This window comes from Grammomys surdaster, unplaced genomic scaffold (genome assembly GCF_004785775.1).
Source record: "Grammomys surdaster isolate TR1022 unplaced genomic scaffold, NIH_TR_1.0 126278, whole genome shotgun sequence".
NCBI classification, from domain to species: Eukaryota; Metazoa; Chordata; class Mammalia; order Rodentia; family Muridae; genus Grammomys; species Grammomys surdaster.
The window spans coordinates 3520905-3543195 of NW_021621078.1; the positions used below are offsets into that span (position 1 = coordinate 3520905).

Here is a 22291-nt window from a genome sequence, read left to right on the forward strand (position 1 = left end):
AAGAAGAAGAAGAAGAAGAAGAAGAAGAAGAAGAAGAAGAAGAAGAAGAAGAAGAAGACGACGACAATTTCAAAGCAGACCAAGTCAAGGTAATATGTAAATTACACAGGTATATTGTGGAAATATGGAAATATTACAATTAGGATATAGCTCCAAAGAATATCAGCACTCTCTGAGATATATTGCCTCTCAATTAAAAATGTTAATGAAGAAAGAGGAGTGGAAACTTCAAGAGGTACTACACCATTCTACTCAATTCAATCACAGGTTTGCCCAATATAGCAGAAATTACAAAGTACTAAAAGCATTGTCAAGGTTACAATGTCTAAACTTTTACCCAGTTCTGCCCCACTATATAGTGGTATTCTTGTTCTTCTCCATTTCACAGATTAACTATCAGGGGCTGGAGATGTGGCTCAATGGCTAGGAGCACTTGTTCTTGCAGAGGACCCATGTTCAGTTGTCAGCACCCACATGGTAGCTCACAACCATCTGTAGCTACAGTCTCAAGGGATCTGATACCCTCTTTTGACTTCCTCATGCACCAAGCATATACATACATACACACATACACACACACACACACATACATACACACATGCAGATGAAACACTCATAAATATAAAATAAAATAAATAACTTTTTAAAAAAACAAAATCTTAAGGATTTGAAGTATTATGCTGGGCTGGCAAGCTAGTTCCATTAGTGAGTGCTTATGGTGTAAACCCGGTGACCTAGAGTCAATCCTCAAAATCCTTGTCAAAGTGGAAGAAAAGAACTGACTATCCAAGAGTTGTCTTCTGACCTCCATATATGCAGCCCATATGTGCAGACAGTCATAATAAATAAATAAAAATAAATACTATGGAAGCTAGAGATTTTGCTCAGTGGTTAGGAACATGAACTGTTCTTGCATGAACTTGAACCTGAGTTTAGTTCCCAGCACCCATGTAGGATGATGATTCGCAGTTACCTGTAACTCCAGCTCCAGGGGATCTGAAGCCTCTGATCTCTGAGGGCACTACACTCATGTGCTTAGATCCACGAGTAAACACATACACATAATTAAAAGCAATTTAAAAAAATAATTTAAAAATAAACTTTAAAAACTGTAAGTAAATAATATGCTTAATTTTTTTTCTGGCCCACAAACTTCCCTAGAGAAAGTTTTGTGAGTGTGAGTGAGTTGTTTTGGGTTTTTGTTTTCTAATTCCCTGCATTCCTGTCACTTCTGAACATTTCTTCTCTTCTCAACCATATCATAAATCCTAATATGTTAAAATCTCTTCCCTCTTCCCTCTTCCCTCTTGAAGCTAGAGAGATGGCTCAGTGGTTAAAAGCATCTAGAGGACCTGAATATGGTCCTTAGCACCCACATGGTAGTTCACAACCACTAGTAACTCCAGATCTGGGAGAGCTGATGCCCTTCTGGCTCTGAAAGTACTAGTCATACACCACACACACACACACACACAGAGCGAGAGCGAGAGCGAGAGCGAGAGCGAGAGCGAGAGCGAGAGAGAGAGAGAGAGAGAGAAACACTCATCCACATAAAATACTTTTTAAAAAATTGTTTTAAATGTCTTCCCTCTAGACTTACTGTAGAGAACTCATAAAAGAGATGCTACTCTGAACAAAAACAAAATTCTGTATTCTGTGCTGAATAAAAAGAAATAAATTAACTAGCATAAACGGAGTAGACAATTTTAAAACAAATATTCATTAAGTATTTATACAAACACCTATCCATGTTTGGGAATGAAATAAGATTAGGGAAGAATACAAGTACTTTATACAGCAGAAACCATCTTGAAAAGTGAAAGTCTTAATTGAACTAAGCAGACAGCTACACAGAGGCGACCTAGGAAAGAACTGCGTGGGACTCAATGACCCTCCACATGCCTGTGAGAGTGCTCACATTTACAAAGCTATCCTCAGAAGGACAGCATCAAACAAAGGACAGAGCCCATTTTCTGGGTCTGTAGAAAGTTGAAACCATGTAAGACTGCCCTTGGTCTGCTGACCACACTCTTCCAGCTGAACAAAGGCACGGGCCTAATGACATGCGAGAAATAATTAAATAGTGATTCCTTCAGAAAAATATTTTCTTAAAAAAATCTTAAGAGACAGAAATGGGACTCAAACTTAACATTTTAAGTAAACTTAAATATCTATGGAATTTACAAAAGCTGAGAGAATAATTTTCTCTAGACTGTGCCACCAGATCAAATTTATTAACAGAATTCATATTCATCTACCACAGACAAAGACTTGTAGTGTGAGTGTCCCATACTGACCTTTTGGTATTCCAGTTCATTCTCAAGACTGAATTCACAAAACCTGCCTACTTTAGAATGAATGTACTTACCCCAGCAAGACATTTTTCCAGTGTGTCCAATATGATCAACTGAGAGAGATACAAATTTTTTTCAGCAGTTTCTCCAAATATCCTCTAAAAAATATATTCAGAAAATACGATTAACATTTCACTACAAATTAGCACACATGAAATATAAAAGCCTAAAGATCAAGAAAAAGTATGAATCTTCCATTTTGTCTTTTTTTTTTTTTTTTTTTTTTTTTTTTTTTTTTTTTTTTTTGGTTTTTCAAGACAGGGTTTCTCTGTGTAGCCCTGGCTGTCCTGGAACTCACTCTGTAGACCAGGCTAGCCTCAAACTCAGAAATCCGCCTGCCTCTGCCACCTCCCAAGTGCTAGGATTAAAGGCGTGCGCCACCACCACCCGGCCCCATTTTGTCTTCTAAATTCAATAACACTTAAATCTATCATTTCTTCCTTTACCATAATACTCAAAAAATAAATTCCTGAGTTAACAGAAATAGAGGCATTTATTAAAGTCTTCCACTACCACATAACAGTAAAACATGTTGTTTTATGTTTTTTAAGTATCTATAATCTGGCCAGACATAATAAAAAAGACATTGGTAGTCCCAAGCAACGGCAAGAGGATTAAAAGTTCAATGCCAGCACTACGGTCATAATAAGTTTAACACCAGCCCAGAGTATATTATGTACTCTATCGGGGTGAGGGAGGGACAGGGAAGGAAGAAGAAAGGGAAGAAGGGTGTGGGAATAAATAATCAATCAGTGAGAGTTTAGAATAATTCACGAGTTAGAGTCTTGTACCTGTCCTGAATTAGCATTTACCATCACCTCCTACTACAAAACAATTAACTTCTTAATTCTTATTAGAACAGAATCCTACTAATTGATTACAGTGAATCTTAAGCATTCATTACTTTCAAACTGAACCCTGTATCACCTACCTACTTACTAACAAGAAACTGTGGCTTTCATTCTATAACTTTTCTTTTAAATTTTTCTGTTCTCTATTTTATCATTATTGTACGTGTGCTGCATGTGCTAGTAAGGGTGTGGGCACTCCACAGTGCCTACATGGAGGTCAGAGGAGGACAACTTTCAGGGGTTGGCTCTCACCTTCAACCAGTGTGTTCCGAGGACCAGTGACAATTACCTTTACGCGCTGAGCCATCTCACAGACCCTGTAACTTTTCAGTAAGTTCTACATGAAAGCCAACATCACGACAGTTCTAAAGAAGATGGCAAATATAAACTACTGCAGTGCGACTAGGAACACAGCCACATGTTCAGACATAAAACACACTAATACTGTGCTCCAGAGTGGGCAAAGAGCTACAGCAAAACAGTAAGTGCATCCTGTAAATCACTTTACAGTTTTATAAAAGGCCTTATGCTTTTTAGAAGAAACCAAATTTTTAGCAAAGAAAAAAATCTGTTGGACTGCCCAAAACCTCCAATTCATCAGTTCTGTAACTCTGGTATTTGAAATTTTCCAAAGATGATGTGACTATAAAACACTGAAGCTAATCCTCAAAATCTACAAAAGAGGCTGCTTCACAGCTCAGCACAAACAACACAACTGAGAGAAGGAAACGTCCACTGTTGTTTGGAGGAGTAGGAAGTCGATTGCTAGAAGCTGTTAGAGGAAGAGGAATACAGAGGCAGAGCAGCAGCAGTGACTCCTGCCAGGTGGAAGGATGAGAGAAGGACTGGCAGCTCTCAGCAGTGGACTCCCTTGATGAAATCAGCTGACTGCTAAGAAACTGAGAGAGCCGCTCTAACACTGACTCTCTAATGCTACCCAGCCTGCTTCAGATTTGGAGAAGACAGAGAAAACTCTTTAATACAGCTGTAAAAAGTAATCTCACATTTTTTTTTTCGGTTTTTTTAAGACAGGGTTTCTCTGTGTAGCCCTGGCTGTCCTGGAACTCATTCTGTAGACCAGGCTGGCCTTGAACTCAGAAATCCACCTGCCACTGCCTCCCAAGTGCTGGGATTAAAGGTGTGCGCCACCACTGCCCGGCTGTAATCTCACATTTTAGAAGTGAAAGGTCATACTCTACTTACCACATAGTTTGGACAGGGACAATCAATAAATAAATTTAAGGAAGCAGCTAAAAAACGCATACTAACAGTGCCTGTACTACACAGCTGGAGGTGTGGTGTAGGAAGGGGGAAGAATCTATATTATGATTAGTTTACATGCAATTCAAAGGAGATATAAAATTCTAATTCCCAAAAAACAAAATAATGAATAAGAGAAGTTTCAAAGGGAAAGAATAAAAACCTGAAGTCAAAATTTCAGTTACACTTGTGCTTGTCCATTAAGTAAGTGACTTATCTCTTAAATCCTAAGAATATGTTTTCCATACTTTAAAACATGCTACTCCAAACTTCCAAATCAGAATGAAAATGAAGCAAATTCACCAGAAAGCAGAAATCCCATAAATTAGATACTCACCATATTGTTGACATTCTTTAGGATGGTAGTGAGCCCACTGATGACCAAAGAAAACTTGTATTTGGAAATGTTGATCAGACACTCCTTGTTGTGCTCGGTGCTGACTTTGGTATGTGTGTTCTGCTGTCCGGTTTTTATTGGAAGCTAAAAGGGAAAAATAGTAAGATGTTACTCTGTAAATGGCTAAACATGCATTTTCAGTGAAAATCACAACTTTTTAGGAAGTCTTTATCAACCGTGTCTGCTAATATTTATATCTCAGTCTCTAATGTACAATGCAACATAGAACTTAGAGCAAATCGTAAGTGGTCTGTCAATTTTTAATTTTCAGTTTTCTTTCTGGAAGCCATAAACCTGTATCTATAAAGTCAAATCTTCTACCCAGTGCTTTCCAAGAAGAATGATGACCCTTGGAACCAGAGCTATGTCCTTTTAGCTACAAATTTAACAGAATTCTGGAAGAAATGCACATAAGCCTTTAGTATATACATTGAATGAACTACAGACCAAGAAAATCTAGGCTGCAAACCCCTAATCAATAGAAAACAACACCCAATTATTTAAATATAATTAAATATAATAAACTGTAAAATCAGGAACAGAGTTAAAACTGACTGCAGTAAAGATAACCAATCACACAACCAAGGAATCAAGCAACATAACCTGGAAATTCATCTCACAGGAAAATCAATTCTTTGGAGGGTTCACATTTACACTAACCTGTGGATGAGGTCAACTGCCCTGCATAGAAATGCATCTCAACTCAAAAGCATAATTCTGTGTAATTCTGTACATAAGCATCAGAACTTAATTCACTGTTCTTAGATCCTGGTGATACTGAGAGAGAACCACGGAGGCTCCTCTGTGAGACCACACCCACGACTCTCTCCACTTGAAAGGTTGTGCAAGTAAAATTGGGAGGAACAAGTGACATGCTCAGATGGTTGCTAGGCAGTAGGACAGGATTAACTTGACAGCAGAGAAATAGCAACTACAGAGGGAACGAGGTTAGGATGTAAGGCAGGCAGTGCACAGAAACTATAGAATTACTTAATTAACTATGAAGAGGAGGAAACTGGACAGTAGTGGCGCATGCCTTTAAATCAGGATTAAATCAGGAAGCAAAGGCAAGCAGATCTCTGTGAGTTTGAGGCCAGCCTGGTCTATAGAGCGAGTTTCAAGACAGCCAGGGCTACACAGAGAAACCCTGCCTCAAAAAAAAAAAAAAAAAAAAAAAGATTGTGGAGGAAGAAACTTGAAAACTCAAAAAAGAGAATTTTAGAAGGTGAAGATGGCAACTGTGTTGGTTTAAACATACTTGGCCCATAGGGAGTGGTACTGTTAGGAGGTGTGGCCTTGTTGGAGTAAGTGCATCACTGTGGGGGTGGGCTTTGGAGGTCTCCTCCTATGCTCAGGTTCAACCCACTGCAGAGCAGAGCTTCCTAGCTAGCTACCTGAGAATTCCAGTCTCTCTCGGTTGCCTTCAAATCAAGATGCAGTACCCTCAGCTCCTCTCCAGCACCCTGTCTGCCTGCATGCTGCCATGCTTCCTGCTATGATAGTAATGGACTAAACCTCTGAAACTGTAAGCCAGCCCCAATTAAATGTTGCCTTTAAAAGAGCTGCTAATGGTCATGGTATCTTTTTATAGCAATGGAAACCCTAACTAAGGCAGCAACAATACAGTTTGTAAATCTAAATCTCCCCAGCCCTTCCATACAATCAACAGAGAATCCAGAAGAATAAAGCTGCAAACTTACACACATCCACAGATAAATGAAAGGACAAGGTTCTCCTAAGTGCAAGTGTGCAAATGTGTGAAGAGTGTGTGTGTGTATGTGTGTGTTCATTTGTGTGTATATGTACAAATGGGGCCCACTTAACACAACACTAGGTAGTTTAAGTATATACACAACAGGAAACAGAAAGCCTGATGAATGAACAAATGATTTCCCCAAATGACAGTACATTCTCAATGAAAACACAGGAGGCTTATTTAGGAAAACACATACACACACACACACACAAACACAAACAGGGATGTTCAAATAGACATACACAACAGGACCATGTACAAGTCAGAAGAACTGTGACATATTCTAAATCACAAATAATAGAGTTTTCTGCAATGATATTCTGTATCCAAAAATGATTAGTAACCTTGGCCACTAGCCAGCTCTATGTTGCTATTGTAAACATCTGTACTATGGCTAGTCTAGATGAGGAATCAAATGTTTGATTTTATTTAACTTTAATAGTTATATAAGATGCAGCTATCAAATACTCTAAGCCATCCAGTTGACGAATCACTTATTCCAAAAAGCAGCCTATTTTGAGAAATGCTGAAATTAAACTCCAAATTGACCATAGGGTGAGAAGTTGGCAATTAATGGGATTAGATGAAGGAAGTAAGAAAGGGGGAGGGAGCCAAGAGAATGCCAAAAGAACAAAACCATCTTATGTTTTTTATTTTTCAATTTTATGAACTCTAATTTCAGCTAGGTTACAGAAACCCAGCTCAGGTCATCAGGTCTTGGTGGTGAGTACCTCTGTGGCACAGTCATCACACTGGCCCCTGGTCCTTTCTTGTTTTCCTCCTTCCTCACTGTGTGCAGGCTTCAACACCCTGCTTATGCTTCACTGCTTCCCCTATGCACCTGCTCAAACTCTGTGCTAGCACACTCCTGCTCCCGCATGCAGAAGATTTGCATAGCCCACCAGTACCTTCTGGGCCCACTCAGGTACTGACACCTTAACTAGTGACATCTTTCTATAAACTCTATCCTTATCCCACTGGGGCTTTGTTATCCTATGGCCTACTGTCCCCTTCCTCCCTGTTTGAGTTAATGTCCTGTGTCTGGCCACCCTCTACAGAGTAGTCTCTCCTGTCCCATTCACTTGTCTGACTCTGCCTAGCTGCCATATGTGACACTCTTTTTCTGTCTTGCTTCCCTCCACAGGAATGCCTTTTTCATCCTGATCAGGCTCTACCCAAGCATGTACACAGATGCCTACTTGCTCTGTTTTACCTAATGGCTTTTGATATTTACAGAGGGAGAGAAGGAAATAATGGAGCATTTTCTGTGCAAACAATACAACTGAAGTTTAGGCTGGTAAGAAACAGGCCCCTGCTGGGGTGGTAGATATCTGGAGAATCTTAAAACAGTACTTGGCAATTAGCTTTTGGAGTTTCAATAGTGGTTGCATAAATAGGTAATTTGTGAAGTGAGTACAAATAGGTTCTCTAAGACTTAAGGTTTCTGTGTATGAAAAAACTTGGAGAGGCGGCGGATTTCTGAGTTCGAGGCCAGCCTGGTCTACAGAGTGAGTTCCAGGATAGCCAGGGCTACACAGAGAAACCTTGTCTCAAAAAACCTAAAAAATAAAATAAAATAAAATAAAATAAAATAAAATAAAATAAAATAAAATAAAGGTTTATTCGCCGGGCGGTGGTGGCGCACACCTTTAATCCCAGCACTTGGGAGGCAGAGGCAGGTGGATTTCTGAGTTCAAGGCCAGCCTGGTCTACAGAGTGAGTTCCAGGACAGCCAGGGCTATACAGGGCTATTCCCTGTCTCGGGAGAAGAAAAAAAAACAAACCCTTAGGCAGCTGCAAATTCAGAATAGCAGGAAAAGAATAAACTAAAACTCAAGCATTCAAGGGAAAGTGAATTCACGAGAATTCACTTCTTGACAAAATTAGTTTGGCTCCATGCAAATATCTTTGCCTACAGATGTTTTATATCTGTATTGTTTTTAAAATGGTAATTATATAATACCTGTTTTATGAGCTCAGGATTAAATTTCAGGCTGTTATCCCACTCTGCCCAAATTTAGTGATTCATATACTATATTAGCTTAGCCATATCCTGTATCGTGTATTCCTGTCTTAACAATTTGCAGTTAGTTCACTTTTTTCTTTTAACTTTGTTATAGGAATAATAGCTTTGTTTGATTGCCAATTATATACTTAAAATGACATTAAAATAGAAACAAATTTCATAACTTTTCATTAAGCACTATATAAAGCACTATTACATATGTAATATGTAACTAATACCATAGAATCCTCTGGGAGATCTGCTTAATATAAACTACAATATTCAAGGGTAGGTTAATTTTTTAATGTATTAATAATTAATAGTAATGTGTATGTTTATGTACCATGCACAAAAAAACAGAGACATATGCCCTAGGACTGGAGTTTAAAGATGGTCGTGAGCTGCCACATAGATGCTGGGAATCAAACTAGGTCCTCTGGAAGGGCAGCCAGTGTTCTTGACCACTCAGCCTATACTCCAGCAAAGAATACACTTTCTTAATATGTTTGTTTTCTAATACCTAAAGATGACATATTGGGAGTTCTTCCTCCTCTTGGGATATTTTTCCTTTCTTTTTTTCCCGTGTGTACACAAAGTAAAATGTAATGTCATCCCTAACTTTCATTACAGTCTGAGAGGCCTTTTAGAAACTCATTAGAATGTACACAGAGGCACACATTTTAGCCTGTGACCTTTCAAAGAATTTCTGAGGGAAACTAGAAACAAACTACTCATTGTTCACGGTTCTTTGTTTAAATAACTGTGTTTATTTCTTCTAAATAAATCCCTATTTGTTGAGATCTTATAGTAGATCACATTTTGTTTTAAATAGAGATAATTCAAAGGTGATTTTTTTCCTCATGTAACCTAAACCCTGTATATTCTATTATGTCCAAAGATATCCCTATATTCTATTATATCTAAAATATTTGGGGTTTTGTTTTTTTGTTTTTTTTGATTTTTTTTTTTCAAGACAGGGTTTCTCCATATAGCCCTGGCTGTCCTGGAACTCACTCTGTAGACCAGGCTGGCCTCGAACTCAGAAATCCACCTGCCTCTGCCTCCCAATTGCTGGGATTAAAGGTGTGCGCCACCACCGCCTGGCTCTAAAATATTTGTAATATACTATATTTTAGAAGTTTAATTCACTTTTCCCCAATTGTGAAAGTAATAAATGCTCGTTGAAAAAAAAAAGCCATGAAAGAAAAACAACTCTCAAATAAGATTTATTTTGCTCAAAAAAAAATTTTCTCGAGTGTCTCATCTACCCCAGACTCAAACTCTCTATTGCAGTCAAAGATGACCTTGAAGTTCTGATCCTTCTGCCTCTACTCCCCAATTACTAAAGTTGCCAGCATGTACTACCATGCTCAATTTTATGCAGTGCTACAGACTGACTGTGTAACTTCATGCAGGCTAAACAAGTACTCTCTATCAATCAAGCCTCATCCCCAGGATGTCTATGATTCTTGAACAAATATAATTAGACACATGATGAACTTTAGTGCTTATCATTCTTGCATTTTAAGTTCCATGGTAGCAAGAAAGATATCTTTCTCAAAGGTCGTTTTATCCTTTGATTAGGATTTATAAAGTCAATTAATATATGTTTGTTGAGTGAAAGAATGAACCAGTGACATGACACTGCCTTTCCTACTTACTGCCTTTAACAACTGTCTTTTTATTACCTGGAGCAATGTGCCTCAGACTGTGGTCCAGGAGCAACAGGTGGCCCTTGCTAGTCTACAGACAAAATACAGACAGTTCAGTGAATTCAGAGGGAAAGACTCAACGACCATTTCCTTTGCCTATTATTTTAAAACCTGAACTATAAAATAACCTTTCCTCAATAATCTTATTACTTCCTTTATTGGTGAAAATCTCCATAATATAAACTACCAGGCTCTTGGCGTAATCCTTTAGTCAAACATGACTACCCAGGCGACCAGTAAGGCAATATTAATCTAGATACAGTGGATCTTCACTAAAGGCTTACATTTGGAGGATCAACAACCACAAAGTTAGCTCCCTACCAACTGTCCTACAGAAAGGCACATGCACAGGAGCTTCCAATTATCCCTCATTTCAAAGTAGACTTTTACATTTGTTTTCCCACTTAGGCATAATTAGCAAATAAAAAATTTATGTATTTAACTTAAATAACAAGATTTTAATATCCTGTAAAATCATAACCACAATTGTGCTAGTTTGAACGAAAATGATCCCCACAGTTCATATATTTGAATACTTGATTCCCAGGTGATAGAACTGTCTATCACTGGGGTGGTCATTCCAGTTTCAAAAGACTCTTGAGATTCCCAGTGTTCTCTCTCTGGCCTGTGGTTATAGATCAAGATGTGATCTCTCAGCTATTCCTTTGCTCTGACATCATGGATTCTAACCCTCTGAAATCCTAAGCCAAAGTAAACATTTTTTTTCCTTTTTTCTTTTGGTTTTTCGAGACAAGGTTTCTCTGAGTAGCCCTGACTGTCTTGGAACTCACTCTGTAGCCCAGGCTGGCCTTGAATTCATAGAGATCCTCCTGCCTCTGCCTCCCAAGTGCTGGGGGTTAAAGGTGTGTGTACTGTCACCAACTCCACTGCCACCACCCCTACCACTCCCACCACCCCTACTACCCCCACTACCCTCACCCCCAGCTAAACATTGACTTCTACAAATTGCTTTGGTCACTCTGTTTTATCACAGCAATAGAAAAGAAACTATGATAATAATCAAGTCAATTAATGCATTCATTACTCAACATAATTACCTTTGGTGAGAGAAAAAATAAATACAAAAGGTGAAAAAAAATGACTTTAAAATAGCCAGAAAGAAAAATACCACCTATACAATAATGGCAATTATAATGACAACTGAACTCTCAACAACAGTAAAAAGGTAAGAAAATGTTATCTTTAACATACTGAAGAGAAAAACAACTACCTAGATTTCTACACAGTGGTGAAATTATGACTCAGGAATGAGGAGGAAATTAAGATATTTTTAAGAAAAGAAAAAGAGCAATTACTGCAATAGACCCTTATTTAAAATAGTTCTAAGAACATGCTTCAAGCAGAAAAAAATGAGCCTAAAAGAGAAGGCAGCTGGAGAAATGGTTCAGTGGTTAAAAGCACTGACTGTTCTTCAGCAGTCGTGAGTTCAACTTCCAGCAACCACATGGTCACTCATAATTATCTGTAATGGGGTCCAGTGCCTTCTTCTGGTGTGTCTGAAGACTACTACAGTGTACTCATATAAATAAGATAAAAGAAAAGGAAAAGAAAAGTCAGATTCAAGAAGGGGGGAGAGTAAATAAGACAAAAGTCTTATAAAGTAACAGTAATAAATAAGTTTAAATATGCCAGTAATCATGATTAATGTAAATAAACATTCCAGTTAGAAGAAAAAGTCAAACTATTTCCACATGTACTGTTTATAAGAAAAACTTCAAACATAAGCATACACAAAGATTCCATTCAGTGAATGGAAGAAAACTCAACAGATATTAAAGAAACTCAACAAGAAATAGAATGCATGTAGGAAACACCATGTCCAACATGTGCAAAGTAGAGAGGGGGAGGGGAGAGGGGAGGAGGGAGGGAGGAGGAAGGAACAAAGGCCAAAAACACCAGAAACAGAAGATGACTTCACAGCGTGAGATTCTGACTTCTGTGCATCTAACTATATACACATAACAAACCTGGCATATCTACTGATTTGGACTAGAAAGATGACTCAGAAGGTAAGAGCATCTGCTATACAAGCATGGGGGCCTGAGTTTTGCTGCTGGTACTCAGATAAAAAGGTGGGCGAGAGCCAGGCGGTGGTGGCGCACGCCTTTAATCCCAGCACTTGGGAGGCAGAGGCAGGCGGATTTCTGAGTTCGAGGCCAGCCTGGTCTACAGAGTGAGTTCCAGGACAGCCAGGGCTACACAGAGAAACCCTGTCTTGAAAAACAAAAAAACAAAAAAACAAAACAAAACAAAAAGCTGGGCGTGGCTGTACACGAGCCTGTAACCTTCCGCTGTTAGGGGTATAAAGAAGGGAGGACTGCTGGGGCTTGCTGGACACTAGTCTAGCTCTAAGTTCAGTGAGAAATCCTATGTCAAAAGAATAAGGCAACAGAGCAGGACATTCAACACTCTCCTCTGGCCCATGTGTGCACACATGCATAGAGATAAGCATGTATGCACAGACCACACAAACACATAAACACACAACAAAAGAAGTAAAAAAAAAAAAAGTGCCGGGCAGTGGCGGCGCACACCTTTAATCCCAGCACTTGGGAGGCAGAGGCAGGCGGATTTCTGAGTTGGAGGCCAGCCTGGTCTACAGAGTGAGTTCCAGGACAGCCAGGGCTACACAGAGAAACCCTGTCTCGAAAAAAAACAAAAGCAAAAACAAAAAAAAGAAGAAGAAGTAAAAAAAAAAAAATCACATCAAACTCAGTGCAAGATTGCCTAATATGTATGTATCTCTTTCAGTTATACAATGTAGTAAGGGGTAAAAAATCAGAATGTAGAACTTGACCAAAAAAACACATAAGAATTATACCCAAGAACGAGAGATTACACATTATTTTCAAGAACATATAAAATCTTTAGAAAATGAACTTCATGACTATCTAGACTCCACTGTGGTCCATAATTATTCCTATGTTGTAGCATCTATAACCTTGTGTAATTCTTGCACCCTATATGAAAGCTGTTCTCTATGGGTAATATAAGATAACAGAAGGGAAGATATATCAACTTCCAAGGATCTTAAACAAAACAAAACAAAACAAACATGGCTTCTGATTCTCTCAAAACATTCACCTTCCACAATGCCAATTGTCATCATATGTTCAAGAAGGCCTATCGACAGGAACTGAGTCCGTTTGCAAGCAGCTAGAAATAGATTAGATTAGATACATAGACAGACAGATATTGAAGCCACCTCCCTATAGCTATGGAAATGATTTCTCTTGGAAGTGACTAATGTAGTACATGTCAAATCTTTAGATGACTGCTGCTCATCTGCAATCTTTTGAAAAACTGACCAATACTACGTCATGAAGCCACTTATGGATTTTAGAAAAGCAGAACTTTGAGATATTAAAATTGTTCATTGTTTTTTAAACTAAACCTGGTATAGACTTGTAATCCCACTACTGAGGAGGCTCAGACTCATGACTCAATGCTAGCCTGTGCAAGAGAGAGTACAAAGCAAGCCCAAGAAACTCAGTAAAAATCTGCTTCAAAATTTAAAAAAAAAAAAAAAAAAAAAGGACAGTTGGAGAGATGGCTTAGCAGTTTAGAGTACTGGCTACTCCTCCAGAGGACCTAGGTTCACTCCCTAGCACCCCCAGGGCAGTTCACAACTATCTGTAACTGTGCTTCCAAGTATAAATTTATTAAAAATAAACCTTCTTTTTAAAATAACAAAATAAATAAGATGTAAAAACTAAAGGGGGCCGGGCGGTAGTGGCGCACGCCTTTAATCCCAGCACTTGGGAGGCAGAGACAGGCGGATTTCTGAGTTCAAGAGTTCGAGGCCAGCCTGGTCTACCGAGTGAGTTCCAGGACAGCCAGGACTACACAGAGAAACCCTGTCTCGAAAAAACAAAAAACAAAACAAAAAACAAAAAAAAACCAAACAAACAAACAAACAGCTAAAGGGGATCAGGAATACAGCCTAGGATGCAGTACTTTTCTAACATGTACTATATTTTAGAAAATTTTGCAACAAGAGTAATAAAATATTCAACTATAAAAAGTTAAGGTCAAATTTGAAAGTACTAGTAACATAAAAACCATGTTTGCTGAATATACAATTTAAATATTTTTATTTAATTTTTATTGAGAATTTCATGTAATTACAATGAAATATGATTACGTCCAACCCCATTCCTCCCCTCCAATGCCCCAGATCTCCACACGTCTTCCTCCCAACTTCATGACTTTTTTTTAAAACACCTCTGAGCCACCTCTCCAGCCCTTCTTTAAAAACAATCTAAGTCCATTTCATGTGGACCATATGTGCATGCCTATAGAGCTGTTGGAGCATGGACAACCAACACTGGCCAAACTTTCAATGATTTCCCCTCCCACCGTAGCTATCCACTACCAATAAACAGCTCCACTGTCAGCACTGGGGCCTCTCAAGTTCCTCCCTATTCATGCTGCCATTTTGGCTGGCTTGATCTTGTACACTGAAGTATAAATTAATTAATAAAACAAGACACTGGTGGTGAACATCTTTAATCCTCATACTAGAGAGGAAGAGGCAGGCAGATCTCTGAATTTGGGGCCAGCCTTGCCTACAGAGAGTTTTCCAGGAAAGCCAGGGCTACACAGAGAAACCCTGTATAAAATATAAACTATAAACTAACAGACAAACACACAAACAAAGATAGCTAGGAAAACATCTCAAAGACAATAAAACACCCTGGATAAAAGGAAAATCATAACCAAAAGTGAAAATACCTAAAATTAAGCCAGGTGGTGGTGGCACGCGCCTTTCATCCCAGCACTTGGGAGGCAGAGGCAGGTGGATTTCTGAGTTCGAGGCCAGCCTTGTCTACAGAGTGAGTTCCAGGACAGCCAGGACTATACAGAGAAACCTTGTCTCGAAAAACAAACAAACAAAGAAAATACCTAAAATTGAAAAATAATAAAAAGCCTAGCTAAAGAGTTGTCTCTGTGGTTAGGAGCACACGCTTACTCCTCTGGAGGATCTGAGTTCAGTCTCCAGCAGCTATGGCAGGCAGCTAACAAACAGCCACAACTACAACCTCAGAAGATCCAACTTCCACTTTTGGCCTCTACAGACACTTGCATCTGTGTAAACACACACACACACACACAAACACACACACACTTATAAAACTTTTTTTTTTTAAAAGAAAAACAAGGAGCCAGATAATTAGCTCAGCAGTTAAGAGCACTTGTTGCTCTTACAAGAGGACCGGGATTTAATTCCCAGCATTCACATGATATGTCTATAATTCTTGTCCCTAAGGATCTAATGCCCTCTTCTGACCTCGATGCGTGCTATACATTGTATATGTACATATTCACGTACATACGTACATATATACATACATACATACAAGCAACATATTCACACATGTGAAATAATAAAATACATTTTAAAACTAAAAAATAATGAAATTCCAAATATGGAATATGATTAAAGTAATCTTTTGCTATCTGCTAGGAAGGAGTGATGTGTCACCAAGCAGGTAGATACAAATGTTAAATACACAACTCCAAGGAAAGCATGCAACAAGAAGACGTGCTGGAGGTGGCAGCACTGGGAGTCAAGGACTTTTAAAAACAATTTGGCACTTTCTGGTAAACTGAACATTCTCATATATGCTAAAACTGAGCAGGTCTACTACTAGACATACATTCTCAATGGTCAGAAGCAGCATTATTAGTTACAGAAAAAACACTTCAAAATGGAGTGTAGCCCAGAGACAGAACACTTGCCTAGAAGGAACAAGCAAGTCCTTAGGTTTTGACCCCAGCACTACCAGGAAAAAAATGAGAGGAAGAAGAGAGCGTATGTACTAAATGTTTATTATTAATAATGTAAATGGGAAAATATGAAATAATCTGTAGCAGTAATGAATTCCACACAAGAACAGAGATGACACTCCAAACGCCTGTGAAAGACAAACAACTATAGTATTGCTATATCATTAAAAAAGTCAAAGACATGTAAACAAACTTGTTTGAAGAGACACACTATAAAATGGAAATTTTCTAAGCATGGTTCAGGATAATAGTAAATGGTAAGAAAAGCAATGTGATTTAGGTTATCACAAGTTTTCAAGACACCAGCAATGCTCTTTCCTAACCTGAATAGGAGCGTCCACAGTATTATTGTTTAGCTATCAACTGTACAAACACATTTCACATAATCTTTTATTTATTCTTAAGTGTATGAGTTTCGTTCGAGGCTGGCCTGGTCTAAAGAGTGAGTTCAAGGACAGCCAGGGCTACACAGAGAAACCCTGTCTTGAACCCCCCCCCCAAAAAAAAAAAAGTGTATGAGTTTCTGTCTTTGTACCTCATACATACAGTGCTCAGGGAAACCAAAAGAGGGCAGTGGATCCCCTGGAACTAGAGTTATGGTTCATTGTTAAGTCTGAACCTGGGTCTTCTAAAAGAACAGCCGTACTCTTAACCACTAAGCCATGTCTTCAACCCCACAAGATTTTTTTTTAATGTGTATGGGTGTTTTACCTATATGTATATCTGTGCACAAGGTACATGCCTGGTGTCCTCGGAGGTCAGAAAAGGTTACAGATGCTTGTGAGCTCCCATGTGGATGCAAGGAATCAAGCCTGAGTCTTCTGAAGGAGCAGCAAATGGTCTTAACCGCCAAGCCGCCTCTCCACCCACCCCACTATATACTCTTGTGTATGATGATCCTCCAGAGTAGAAGTGTAACTGATCCTTTGTAAAAGAAAACAAAACTGGGAATTCAGTGCTTAAGAGCACTGACTGCTCTACCAGAGGTCCCAGCAACCACATGATGGCTCACAACCATCTGTAATGAGATCCAATGCCCTCTTCTGGTGTGTCTGAAGATAGCTACAGTGTACTCATATAAATAAAAAATAAATAAATCTTTAAAAAAAAGAAAACAAAAGCTGATTTGCTGAACATAGATAGAAGCACATGCCCTACAATACCAGCATTTAGGAGCTGAGGCAGGAAGACTGCAGTGAGTTTGGATTCTATCTTTTTCAGAAGACGTAAAGATGGAAGAGAAAAAAATAAACTAACATTCATATAATAGATAAACTGACATTCTTAAAACAGCTAAATTTAAATCGAGTGAGTACCTATGTCTAAAAACAAGTATAAACAGAAGATTTAAAAATATTCCCCATATATTTTCCATATAAAAATGGTGGTTTTTTTTTTCCCCATTGTGTATGTTTGTTTTAAGACAGGTCTTACTATGTAGCCTATGGCTGGCCTGGAACTATGTAGCCCAGGCTGGCCTTAAACTCAAAGAAATCCACCCAACTCTGTCCCAAGTGCTGGTATTCAAGGTATACACTTTCATATCTGGTGGGAGACACAGAATACAAATAAACTTCAGGCCAATAGTTAACAGAGAGGAATGAAGGGGATCAAAGGGTGCAAAGATACCTTTAACTTTATTACAACATTTTGTAAAATAAAAATACTTATACTACTTAGGTGGTACACAGCCATAATCCCAGCACTGAATAGGCTAAAACAGGAAAATATTAAGTTCCAAACCAGGGTAGGTTATATAGTAAGACACATTTTCAAAATAATAAACCAGTCTGTGATAGTCAATCTTTACCATCTAGCTGACAAGACCGAGAACCACAGAACCCTTCCCCCTATCATGTGGGAAGGTTTTCAGAGGGGTTTAAGGTGGCAGAAGGACTCACCCTGAGTGTGAACACCATCACCTCATTAGTGGAAGTTGTATACTCACGGAAGGAAAAGGAGAACGTTGGGCTGGAGAGACGCTCAGCAGTTAAGAGCACCGGCCACTCTTCCAGAGGTCCCAGGCTCCATCCCCAGCACCCATGTAGTGGCTCACAACTGTCTGTAACATACTTCTAAGGGATCTAATGCCCTCTTCCAAATGATTTCTCACAGGGAGAAGAAAGAACAGTAACTAAGACACCCTCCAGTAGTTAAAACAGAGAAATACTCTGTCCTCAAAGAAAAATAAACAATTTTTCTCATAAGCAAATGTCACCCTACATGGAAGTTACTTGCTCCCAAATGGATGTACCATACAAACATGAATGTAGCTTCTAACAACTTATTAAAACTGATTGTCAGTTTTTAAAAAACAGTAACTCCCCAGTTTTTGACTCTCTTCAACAAAATCAAGTATTGCTATCCTGACCACACATTACTATTCTCTAACTGAACAGAAAGGGGAAGGGGTACTAGCTACAAAATTTGATCTACAATACTAAATAAACACTTTGGTTATCAAAAATAAAATTGCATATGGTACTATCCTTTTTACTATTACTGTTTGGGGATTGTAATCTTTTTTCTTAAGGATCTCATGTAACCCAGGCTGGCCTTAGACTCAGTTGAACTGGAAAACTACCTGTCTCTATCTCCCAAGTGCAGGGATAAGAGGCATGAACCGCCGGGTGGTGATGGCGCACGCCTTTAATCCCAGCACTTGGGAGGCAGAGGCAGGTGGATTTCTGAGTTTGAGGCCAGCCTGGTCTACAGAGTGAGTTCCAGGACAGCCAGGGCTACACAGAGAAACCCTGTCTCAAACAAACAAACAAACAAACAAACAAACAAAAGAGGCATGAACCACCACTCCTGACACTTTCATTATTGTAACAATCACTAGTTACAGGTGGTCTTCTTATTATAGATCTGTGGTGATTTTCCCCAAAACATCAACCTAGTAAAAAGGTATGCCGTTTACTATAAACAAATTTGGACCAGTTATTTGAGAGGTAAAATAATCTTTAAATCCTATGGTATGCTTCCATAAGATGAAAATTTTGCATATCATTCTATACTACATCTGTATGAACTTAAATTTTACAATATTTTCCAAAAACATTTTTAAAATATATTTCTAGAAAAGACTGTCCTAAATATACACTGAAACCTAAGCAACTCAAATGAGTTATACATGAGATACACGTGCCTTAGCACACAAAGCACAATATACAACATGCAGAGTCTATCATATTGAAAACCAGTTACTTCCTACACTTGAAGTCCAAAAAAAAGATAAGGAAAGCACCATTTTGAAAAGTATTAGTACATGAATTGGAGACTGGAGAGAAGGCTGCTCTTCCAGAGGTCCTGAATTCATATCCCAGCAACCACATGGTGGCTCACAACTACCTATAATGGGATTTGATGCCTTCTTCTGGCATGCAGATGTATATGCAGTAAAGTAATCATGAATAAAACAAGCAAACAAAAAAAATACATGAATTATTTGGGCAACTACTACTAGCAAACTTTAAATATAGACATGGAGTATAGTTTCTTACTATTATGATGTTAGATGTCCTGGATTTAAAACTTAATACTACCATCTAAAGATGTTAGTTCTTACTCTTAAAGGCACCCTGAGGCATCCTGGGACAGGGCATGATGCCTGCAACTAAGTATCAAATGTTTCTCTTCATGTCCCCCAAATTATATGCATGTGTGGATAGAGAAAAGGCAGAGAATAAATGAAAATATATACAAGTAGAAAAGTACAGTGGAGCTGTGCCTGTAATCCTAGCTCTTCTGGGTGTAGAAAAAAGTACAAGCTTGAGTTTGAAGCCACTCTGGGTAAAATATGGAGAGTCAATCTCAAAAAATATCCCCCCAAATAACAAAAAGAATGTAGACAATTGGTATATCAGGGTAAAGATGTAACATAATTTCTTGAGAACTATTATACAAACAAAGGCAGAAGCTAGGACCAAAGAGTAGAGTTGTTATTATAACGCAAATCTAATTGTGGAAGCAGCTTTGAAACTGGGTAATAGGTACAAGGTGGAAGAATCCAGACAGGCTTGTAGAAAAAGCCTGTCCACTATGAACAGAGCCTTATGAATGATTCTGAGGTGACCGCACAGAAGCTAACTACACAGAATGCCTCTGTCTTTTCAGAGATTACACAAATACTTTCGAATGAAATGTTGATAGAAATATGAACAGTAAAGGTCATTCTGATGAGGTCACAGAAATGGGGAACATGTCACTGCCAACTGGAAGAACATAGACCCTTGTTACAGAGTAGCAAGGGCAGCTGGATACAGCACAATAGTAGAGAACAACCTAGCATACTCAAGGATCTGGGTTCCACATCCAGTACTGAAAAATAAAATGATAAAGTGGTAAAGATCTGGTGTGAACTGTGTCCTATCCCGGTGTTTTACAGGAACTAAGACTTAGGAGTGGTAAAATGAGATGTTTGGCTGATGAACTATGTAAACAAAAGCAGAAGCCACCGCAGCATGGCTTCTCTTGACTGCATATAGTAAATCCAAATACAGAAGTGACTTCAAGATGAAGTTTATAATCAAAAGGAAAGCAAATGTTTTATTTGGGAGCTTCTTCCTGGCCATGATGTAAAGAATGAAAATGTATGTCTGAGGAAACAACTCCCACAGTTCCATGATGATTCTTTAACAGATTAGCAGAAGCCAGATGTGAAGCATCACGGTAACAGAAATGACCACAAAGGCAATTAATTCAGGAAGTTATGGGTATTGCTCCTCTTGTCAGGCTCAGAATGCCATAGCTTGAAAAAATTCCCGTCAAAAGAAAGGTTTGGGTGGTCAAACTTTTGACACTAGCCTGGAAGAGCCACAGATCAGCATTCCAACCCACCCAGCAGAGCCATTAACACCACGACTGCCAAAGTTTTAAAAGCCCAAATTCCACACCAGGGGATGTGAAAGGCAAGGTGTGAAGTAAAACTCAATATTCATGAGTCTTAAGATACACTGTTTACACTGCTGAGCTTTGGACTTCCTTATGTAAGACTCACAATCCCTTTCTTCTTTCCTCCTTTTCACCTTTTAGAAATAGGAATGCCTATCTTCTGCCTGCCCCAAATTTGTATCTTAGAAGCAGATAACTTAATTTCATAGATTCATAGCTAGGCAACTTGCCTCAAGATGAACAGCATCTTGACTCTCACCTATGCTCACTCAGATGAGACGGAAATGAGACTCTAGACTTCAGACATGCGTTGCTGCTGGAATAGAGCGAACACACTCTACCTACATAGAACAAAGACACGGATGTGCAGGACAACGAGGAGAATGCTACGGTCTGAATGCTTGTTTCACAACACCCCTATTCATATGTTGAAATGTAGCCCTCACTGAAAGGTCTACAAGAATGGAAATTAGGTTATAGAGCCCTCAAAGAATGATTATGTCCTAAGAGGCCCAAGTGATACAAACATGGTGGCTCATGCCTCTAATCCTAGCACGTGGAGATATAGAAGGAAAAGGAACTGTGAATTAAAGGTCAGCTTGGGCTACACAGCAAATTCAAGAAGCCAGCCTAAGCAACATCACCTCAAAACTAAATAAATAAAAAGAGAGCTAGGGCCGGGCGGAGGTGGCACACGCCTTTAATCCCAGCACTTGGGAGGCAGAGGCAGGTGGATTTCTGAGTTCAAAGCCAGCCTGTTCTACAGAGTGAGTTCCAGGACAGCCAGGACTACACAGAGAAACCCTGTCTCAAAAAACAAAACAAAGAGAGGGGGGGGGGGGCTCAGTGGTAGAAGGCTCACCTAGCGTATGTTAAGGCCCTGGGCTTAATCTCCAGCACCACAAAAAAATAAAAATAGGGCCTATATGAAGAAAGGACAAGAAGGGACATTTAAGAAGCACAAGCCCTCTGACACCAAACCTGCTGTGTCTTACTCTTCGTGCTTCTCGGCCACCAGGAGTGTGATGGATGAATTTCTGCTTCCTGTTGTACTAACTTTACTACAGCACCTAAATAGATGCTTTCCAAACCAGCTGCCTCCAAAACTACCAGTTTAGTTAATGCTTTGATAATCTTCACTCAGAGAAAATATTTTCCTAATATTATTATTTAAAAAGCCAGTCAACATATTTCAAAATCATTCCTCTTCTGATCATATTAAAATAAGCCGCTCTGTCTGTCACTGATGTTA

General features: G+C 38.9%; 1 protein-coding gene across 2 annotated transcripts in view; it reads right to left on the reverse strand.

Moving 5' to 3' along the window:
* The window catches only part of Nf1 (neurofibromin 1), a 244273-nt gene that overhangs the window by 195706 nt on the left and 26276 nt on the right, over window positions 1–22291 (reverse strand). For both annotated transcript variants that reach the window (XM_028759210.1, XM_028759209.1), the window contains exons 2-3: window positions 4803–4946; window positions 2369–2452 (exon numbers count right to left, since the gene is read on the reverse strand). In XM_028759210.1, coding sequence (XP_028615043.1) covers window positions 2369–2452; window positions 4803–4946 — 228 coding nt within the window. The remainder of the gene's footprint in view (window positions 1–2368; window positions 2453–4802; window positions 4947–22291) is intronic.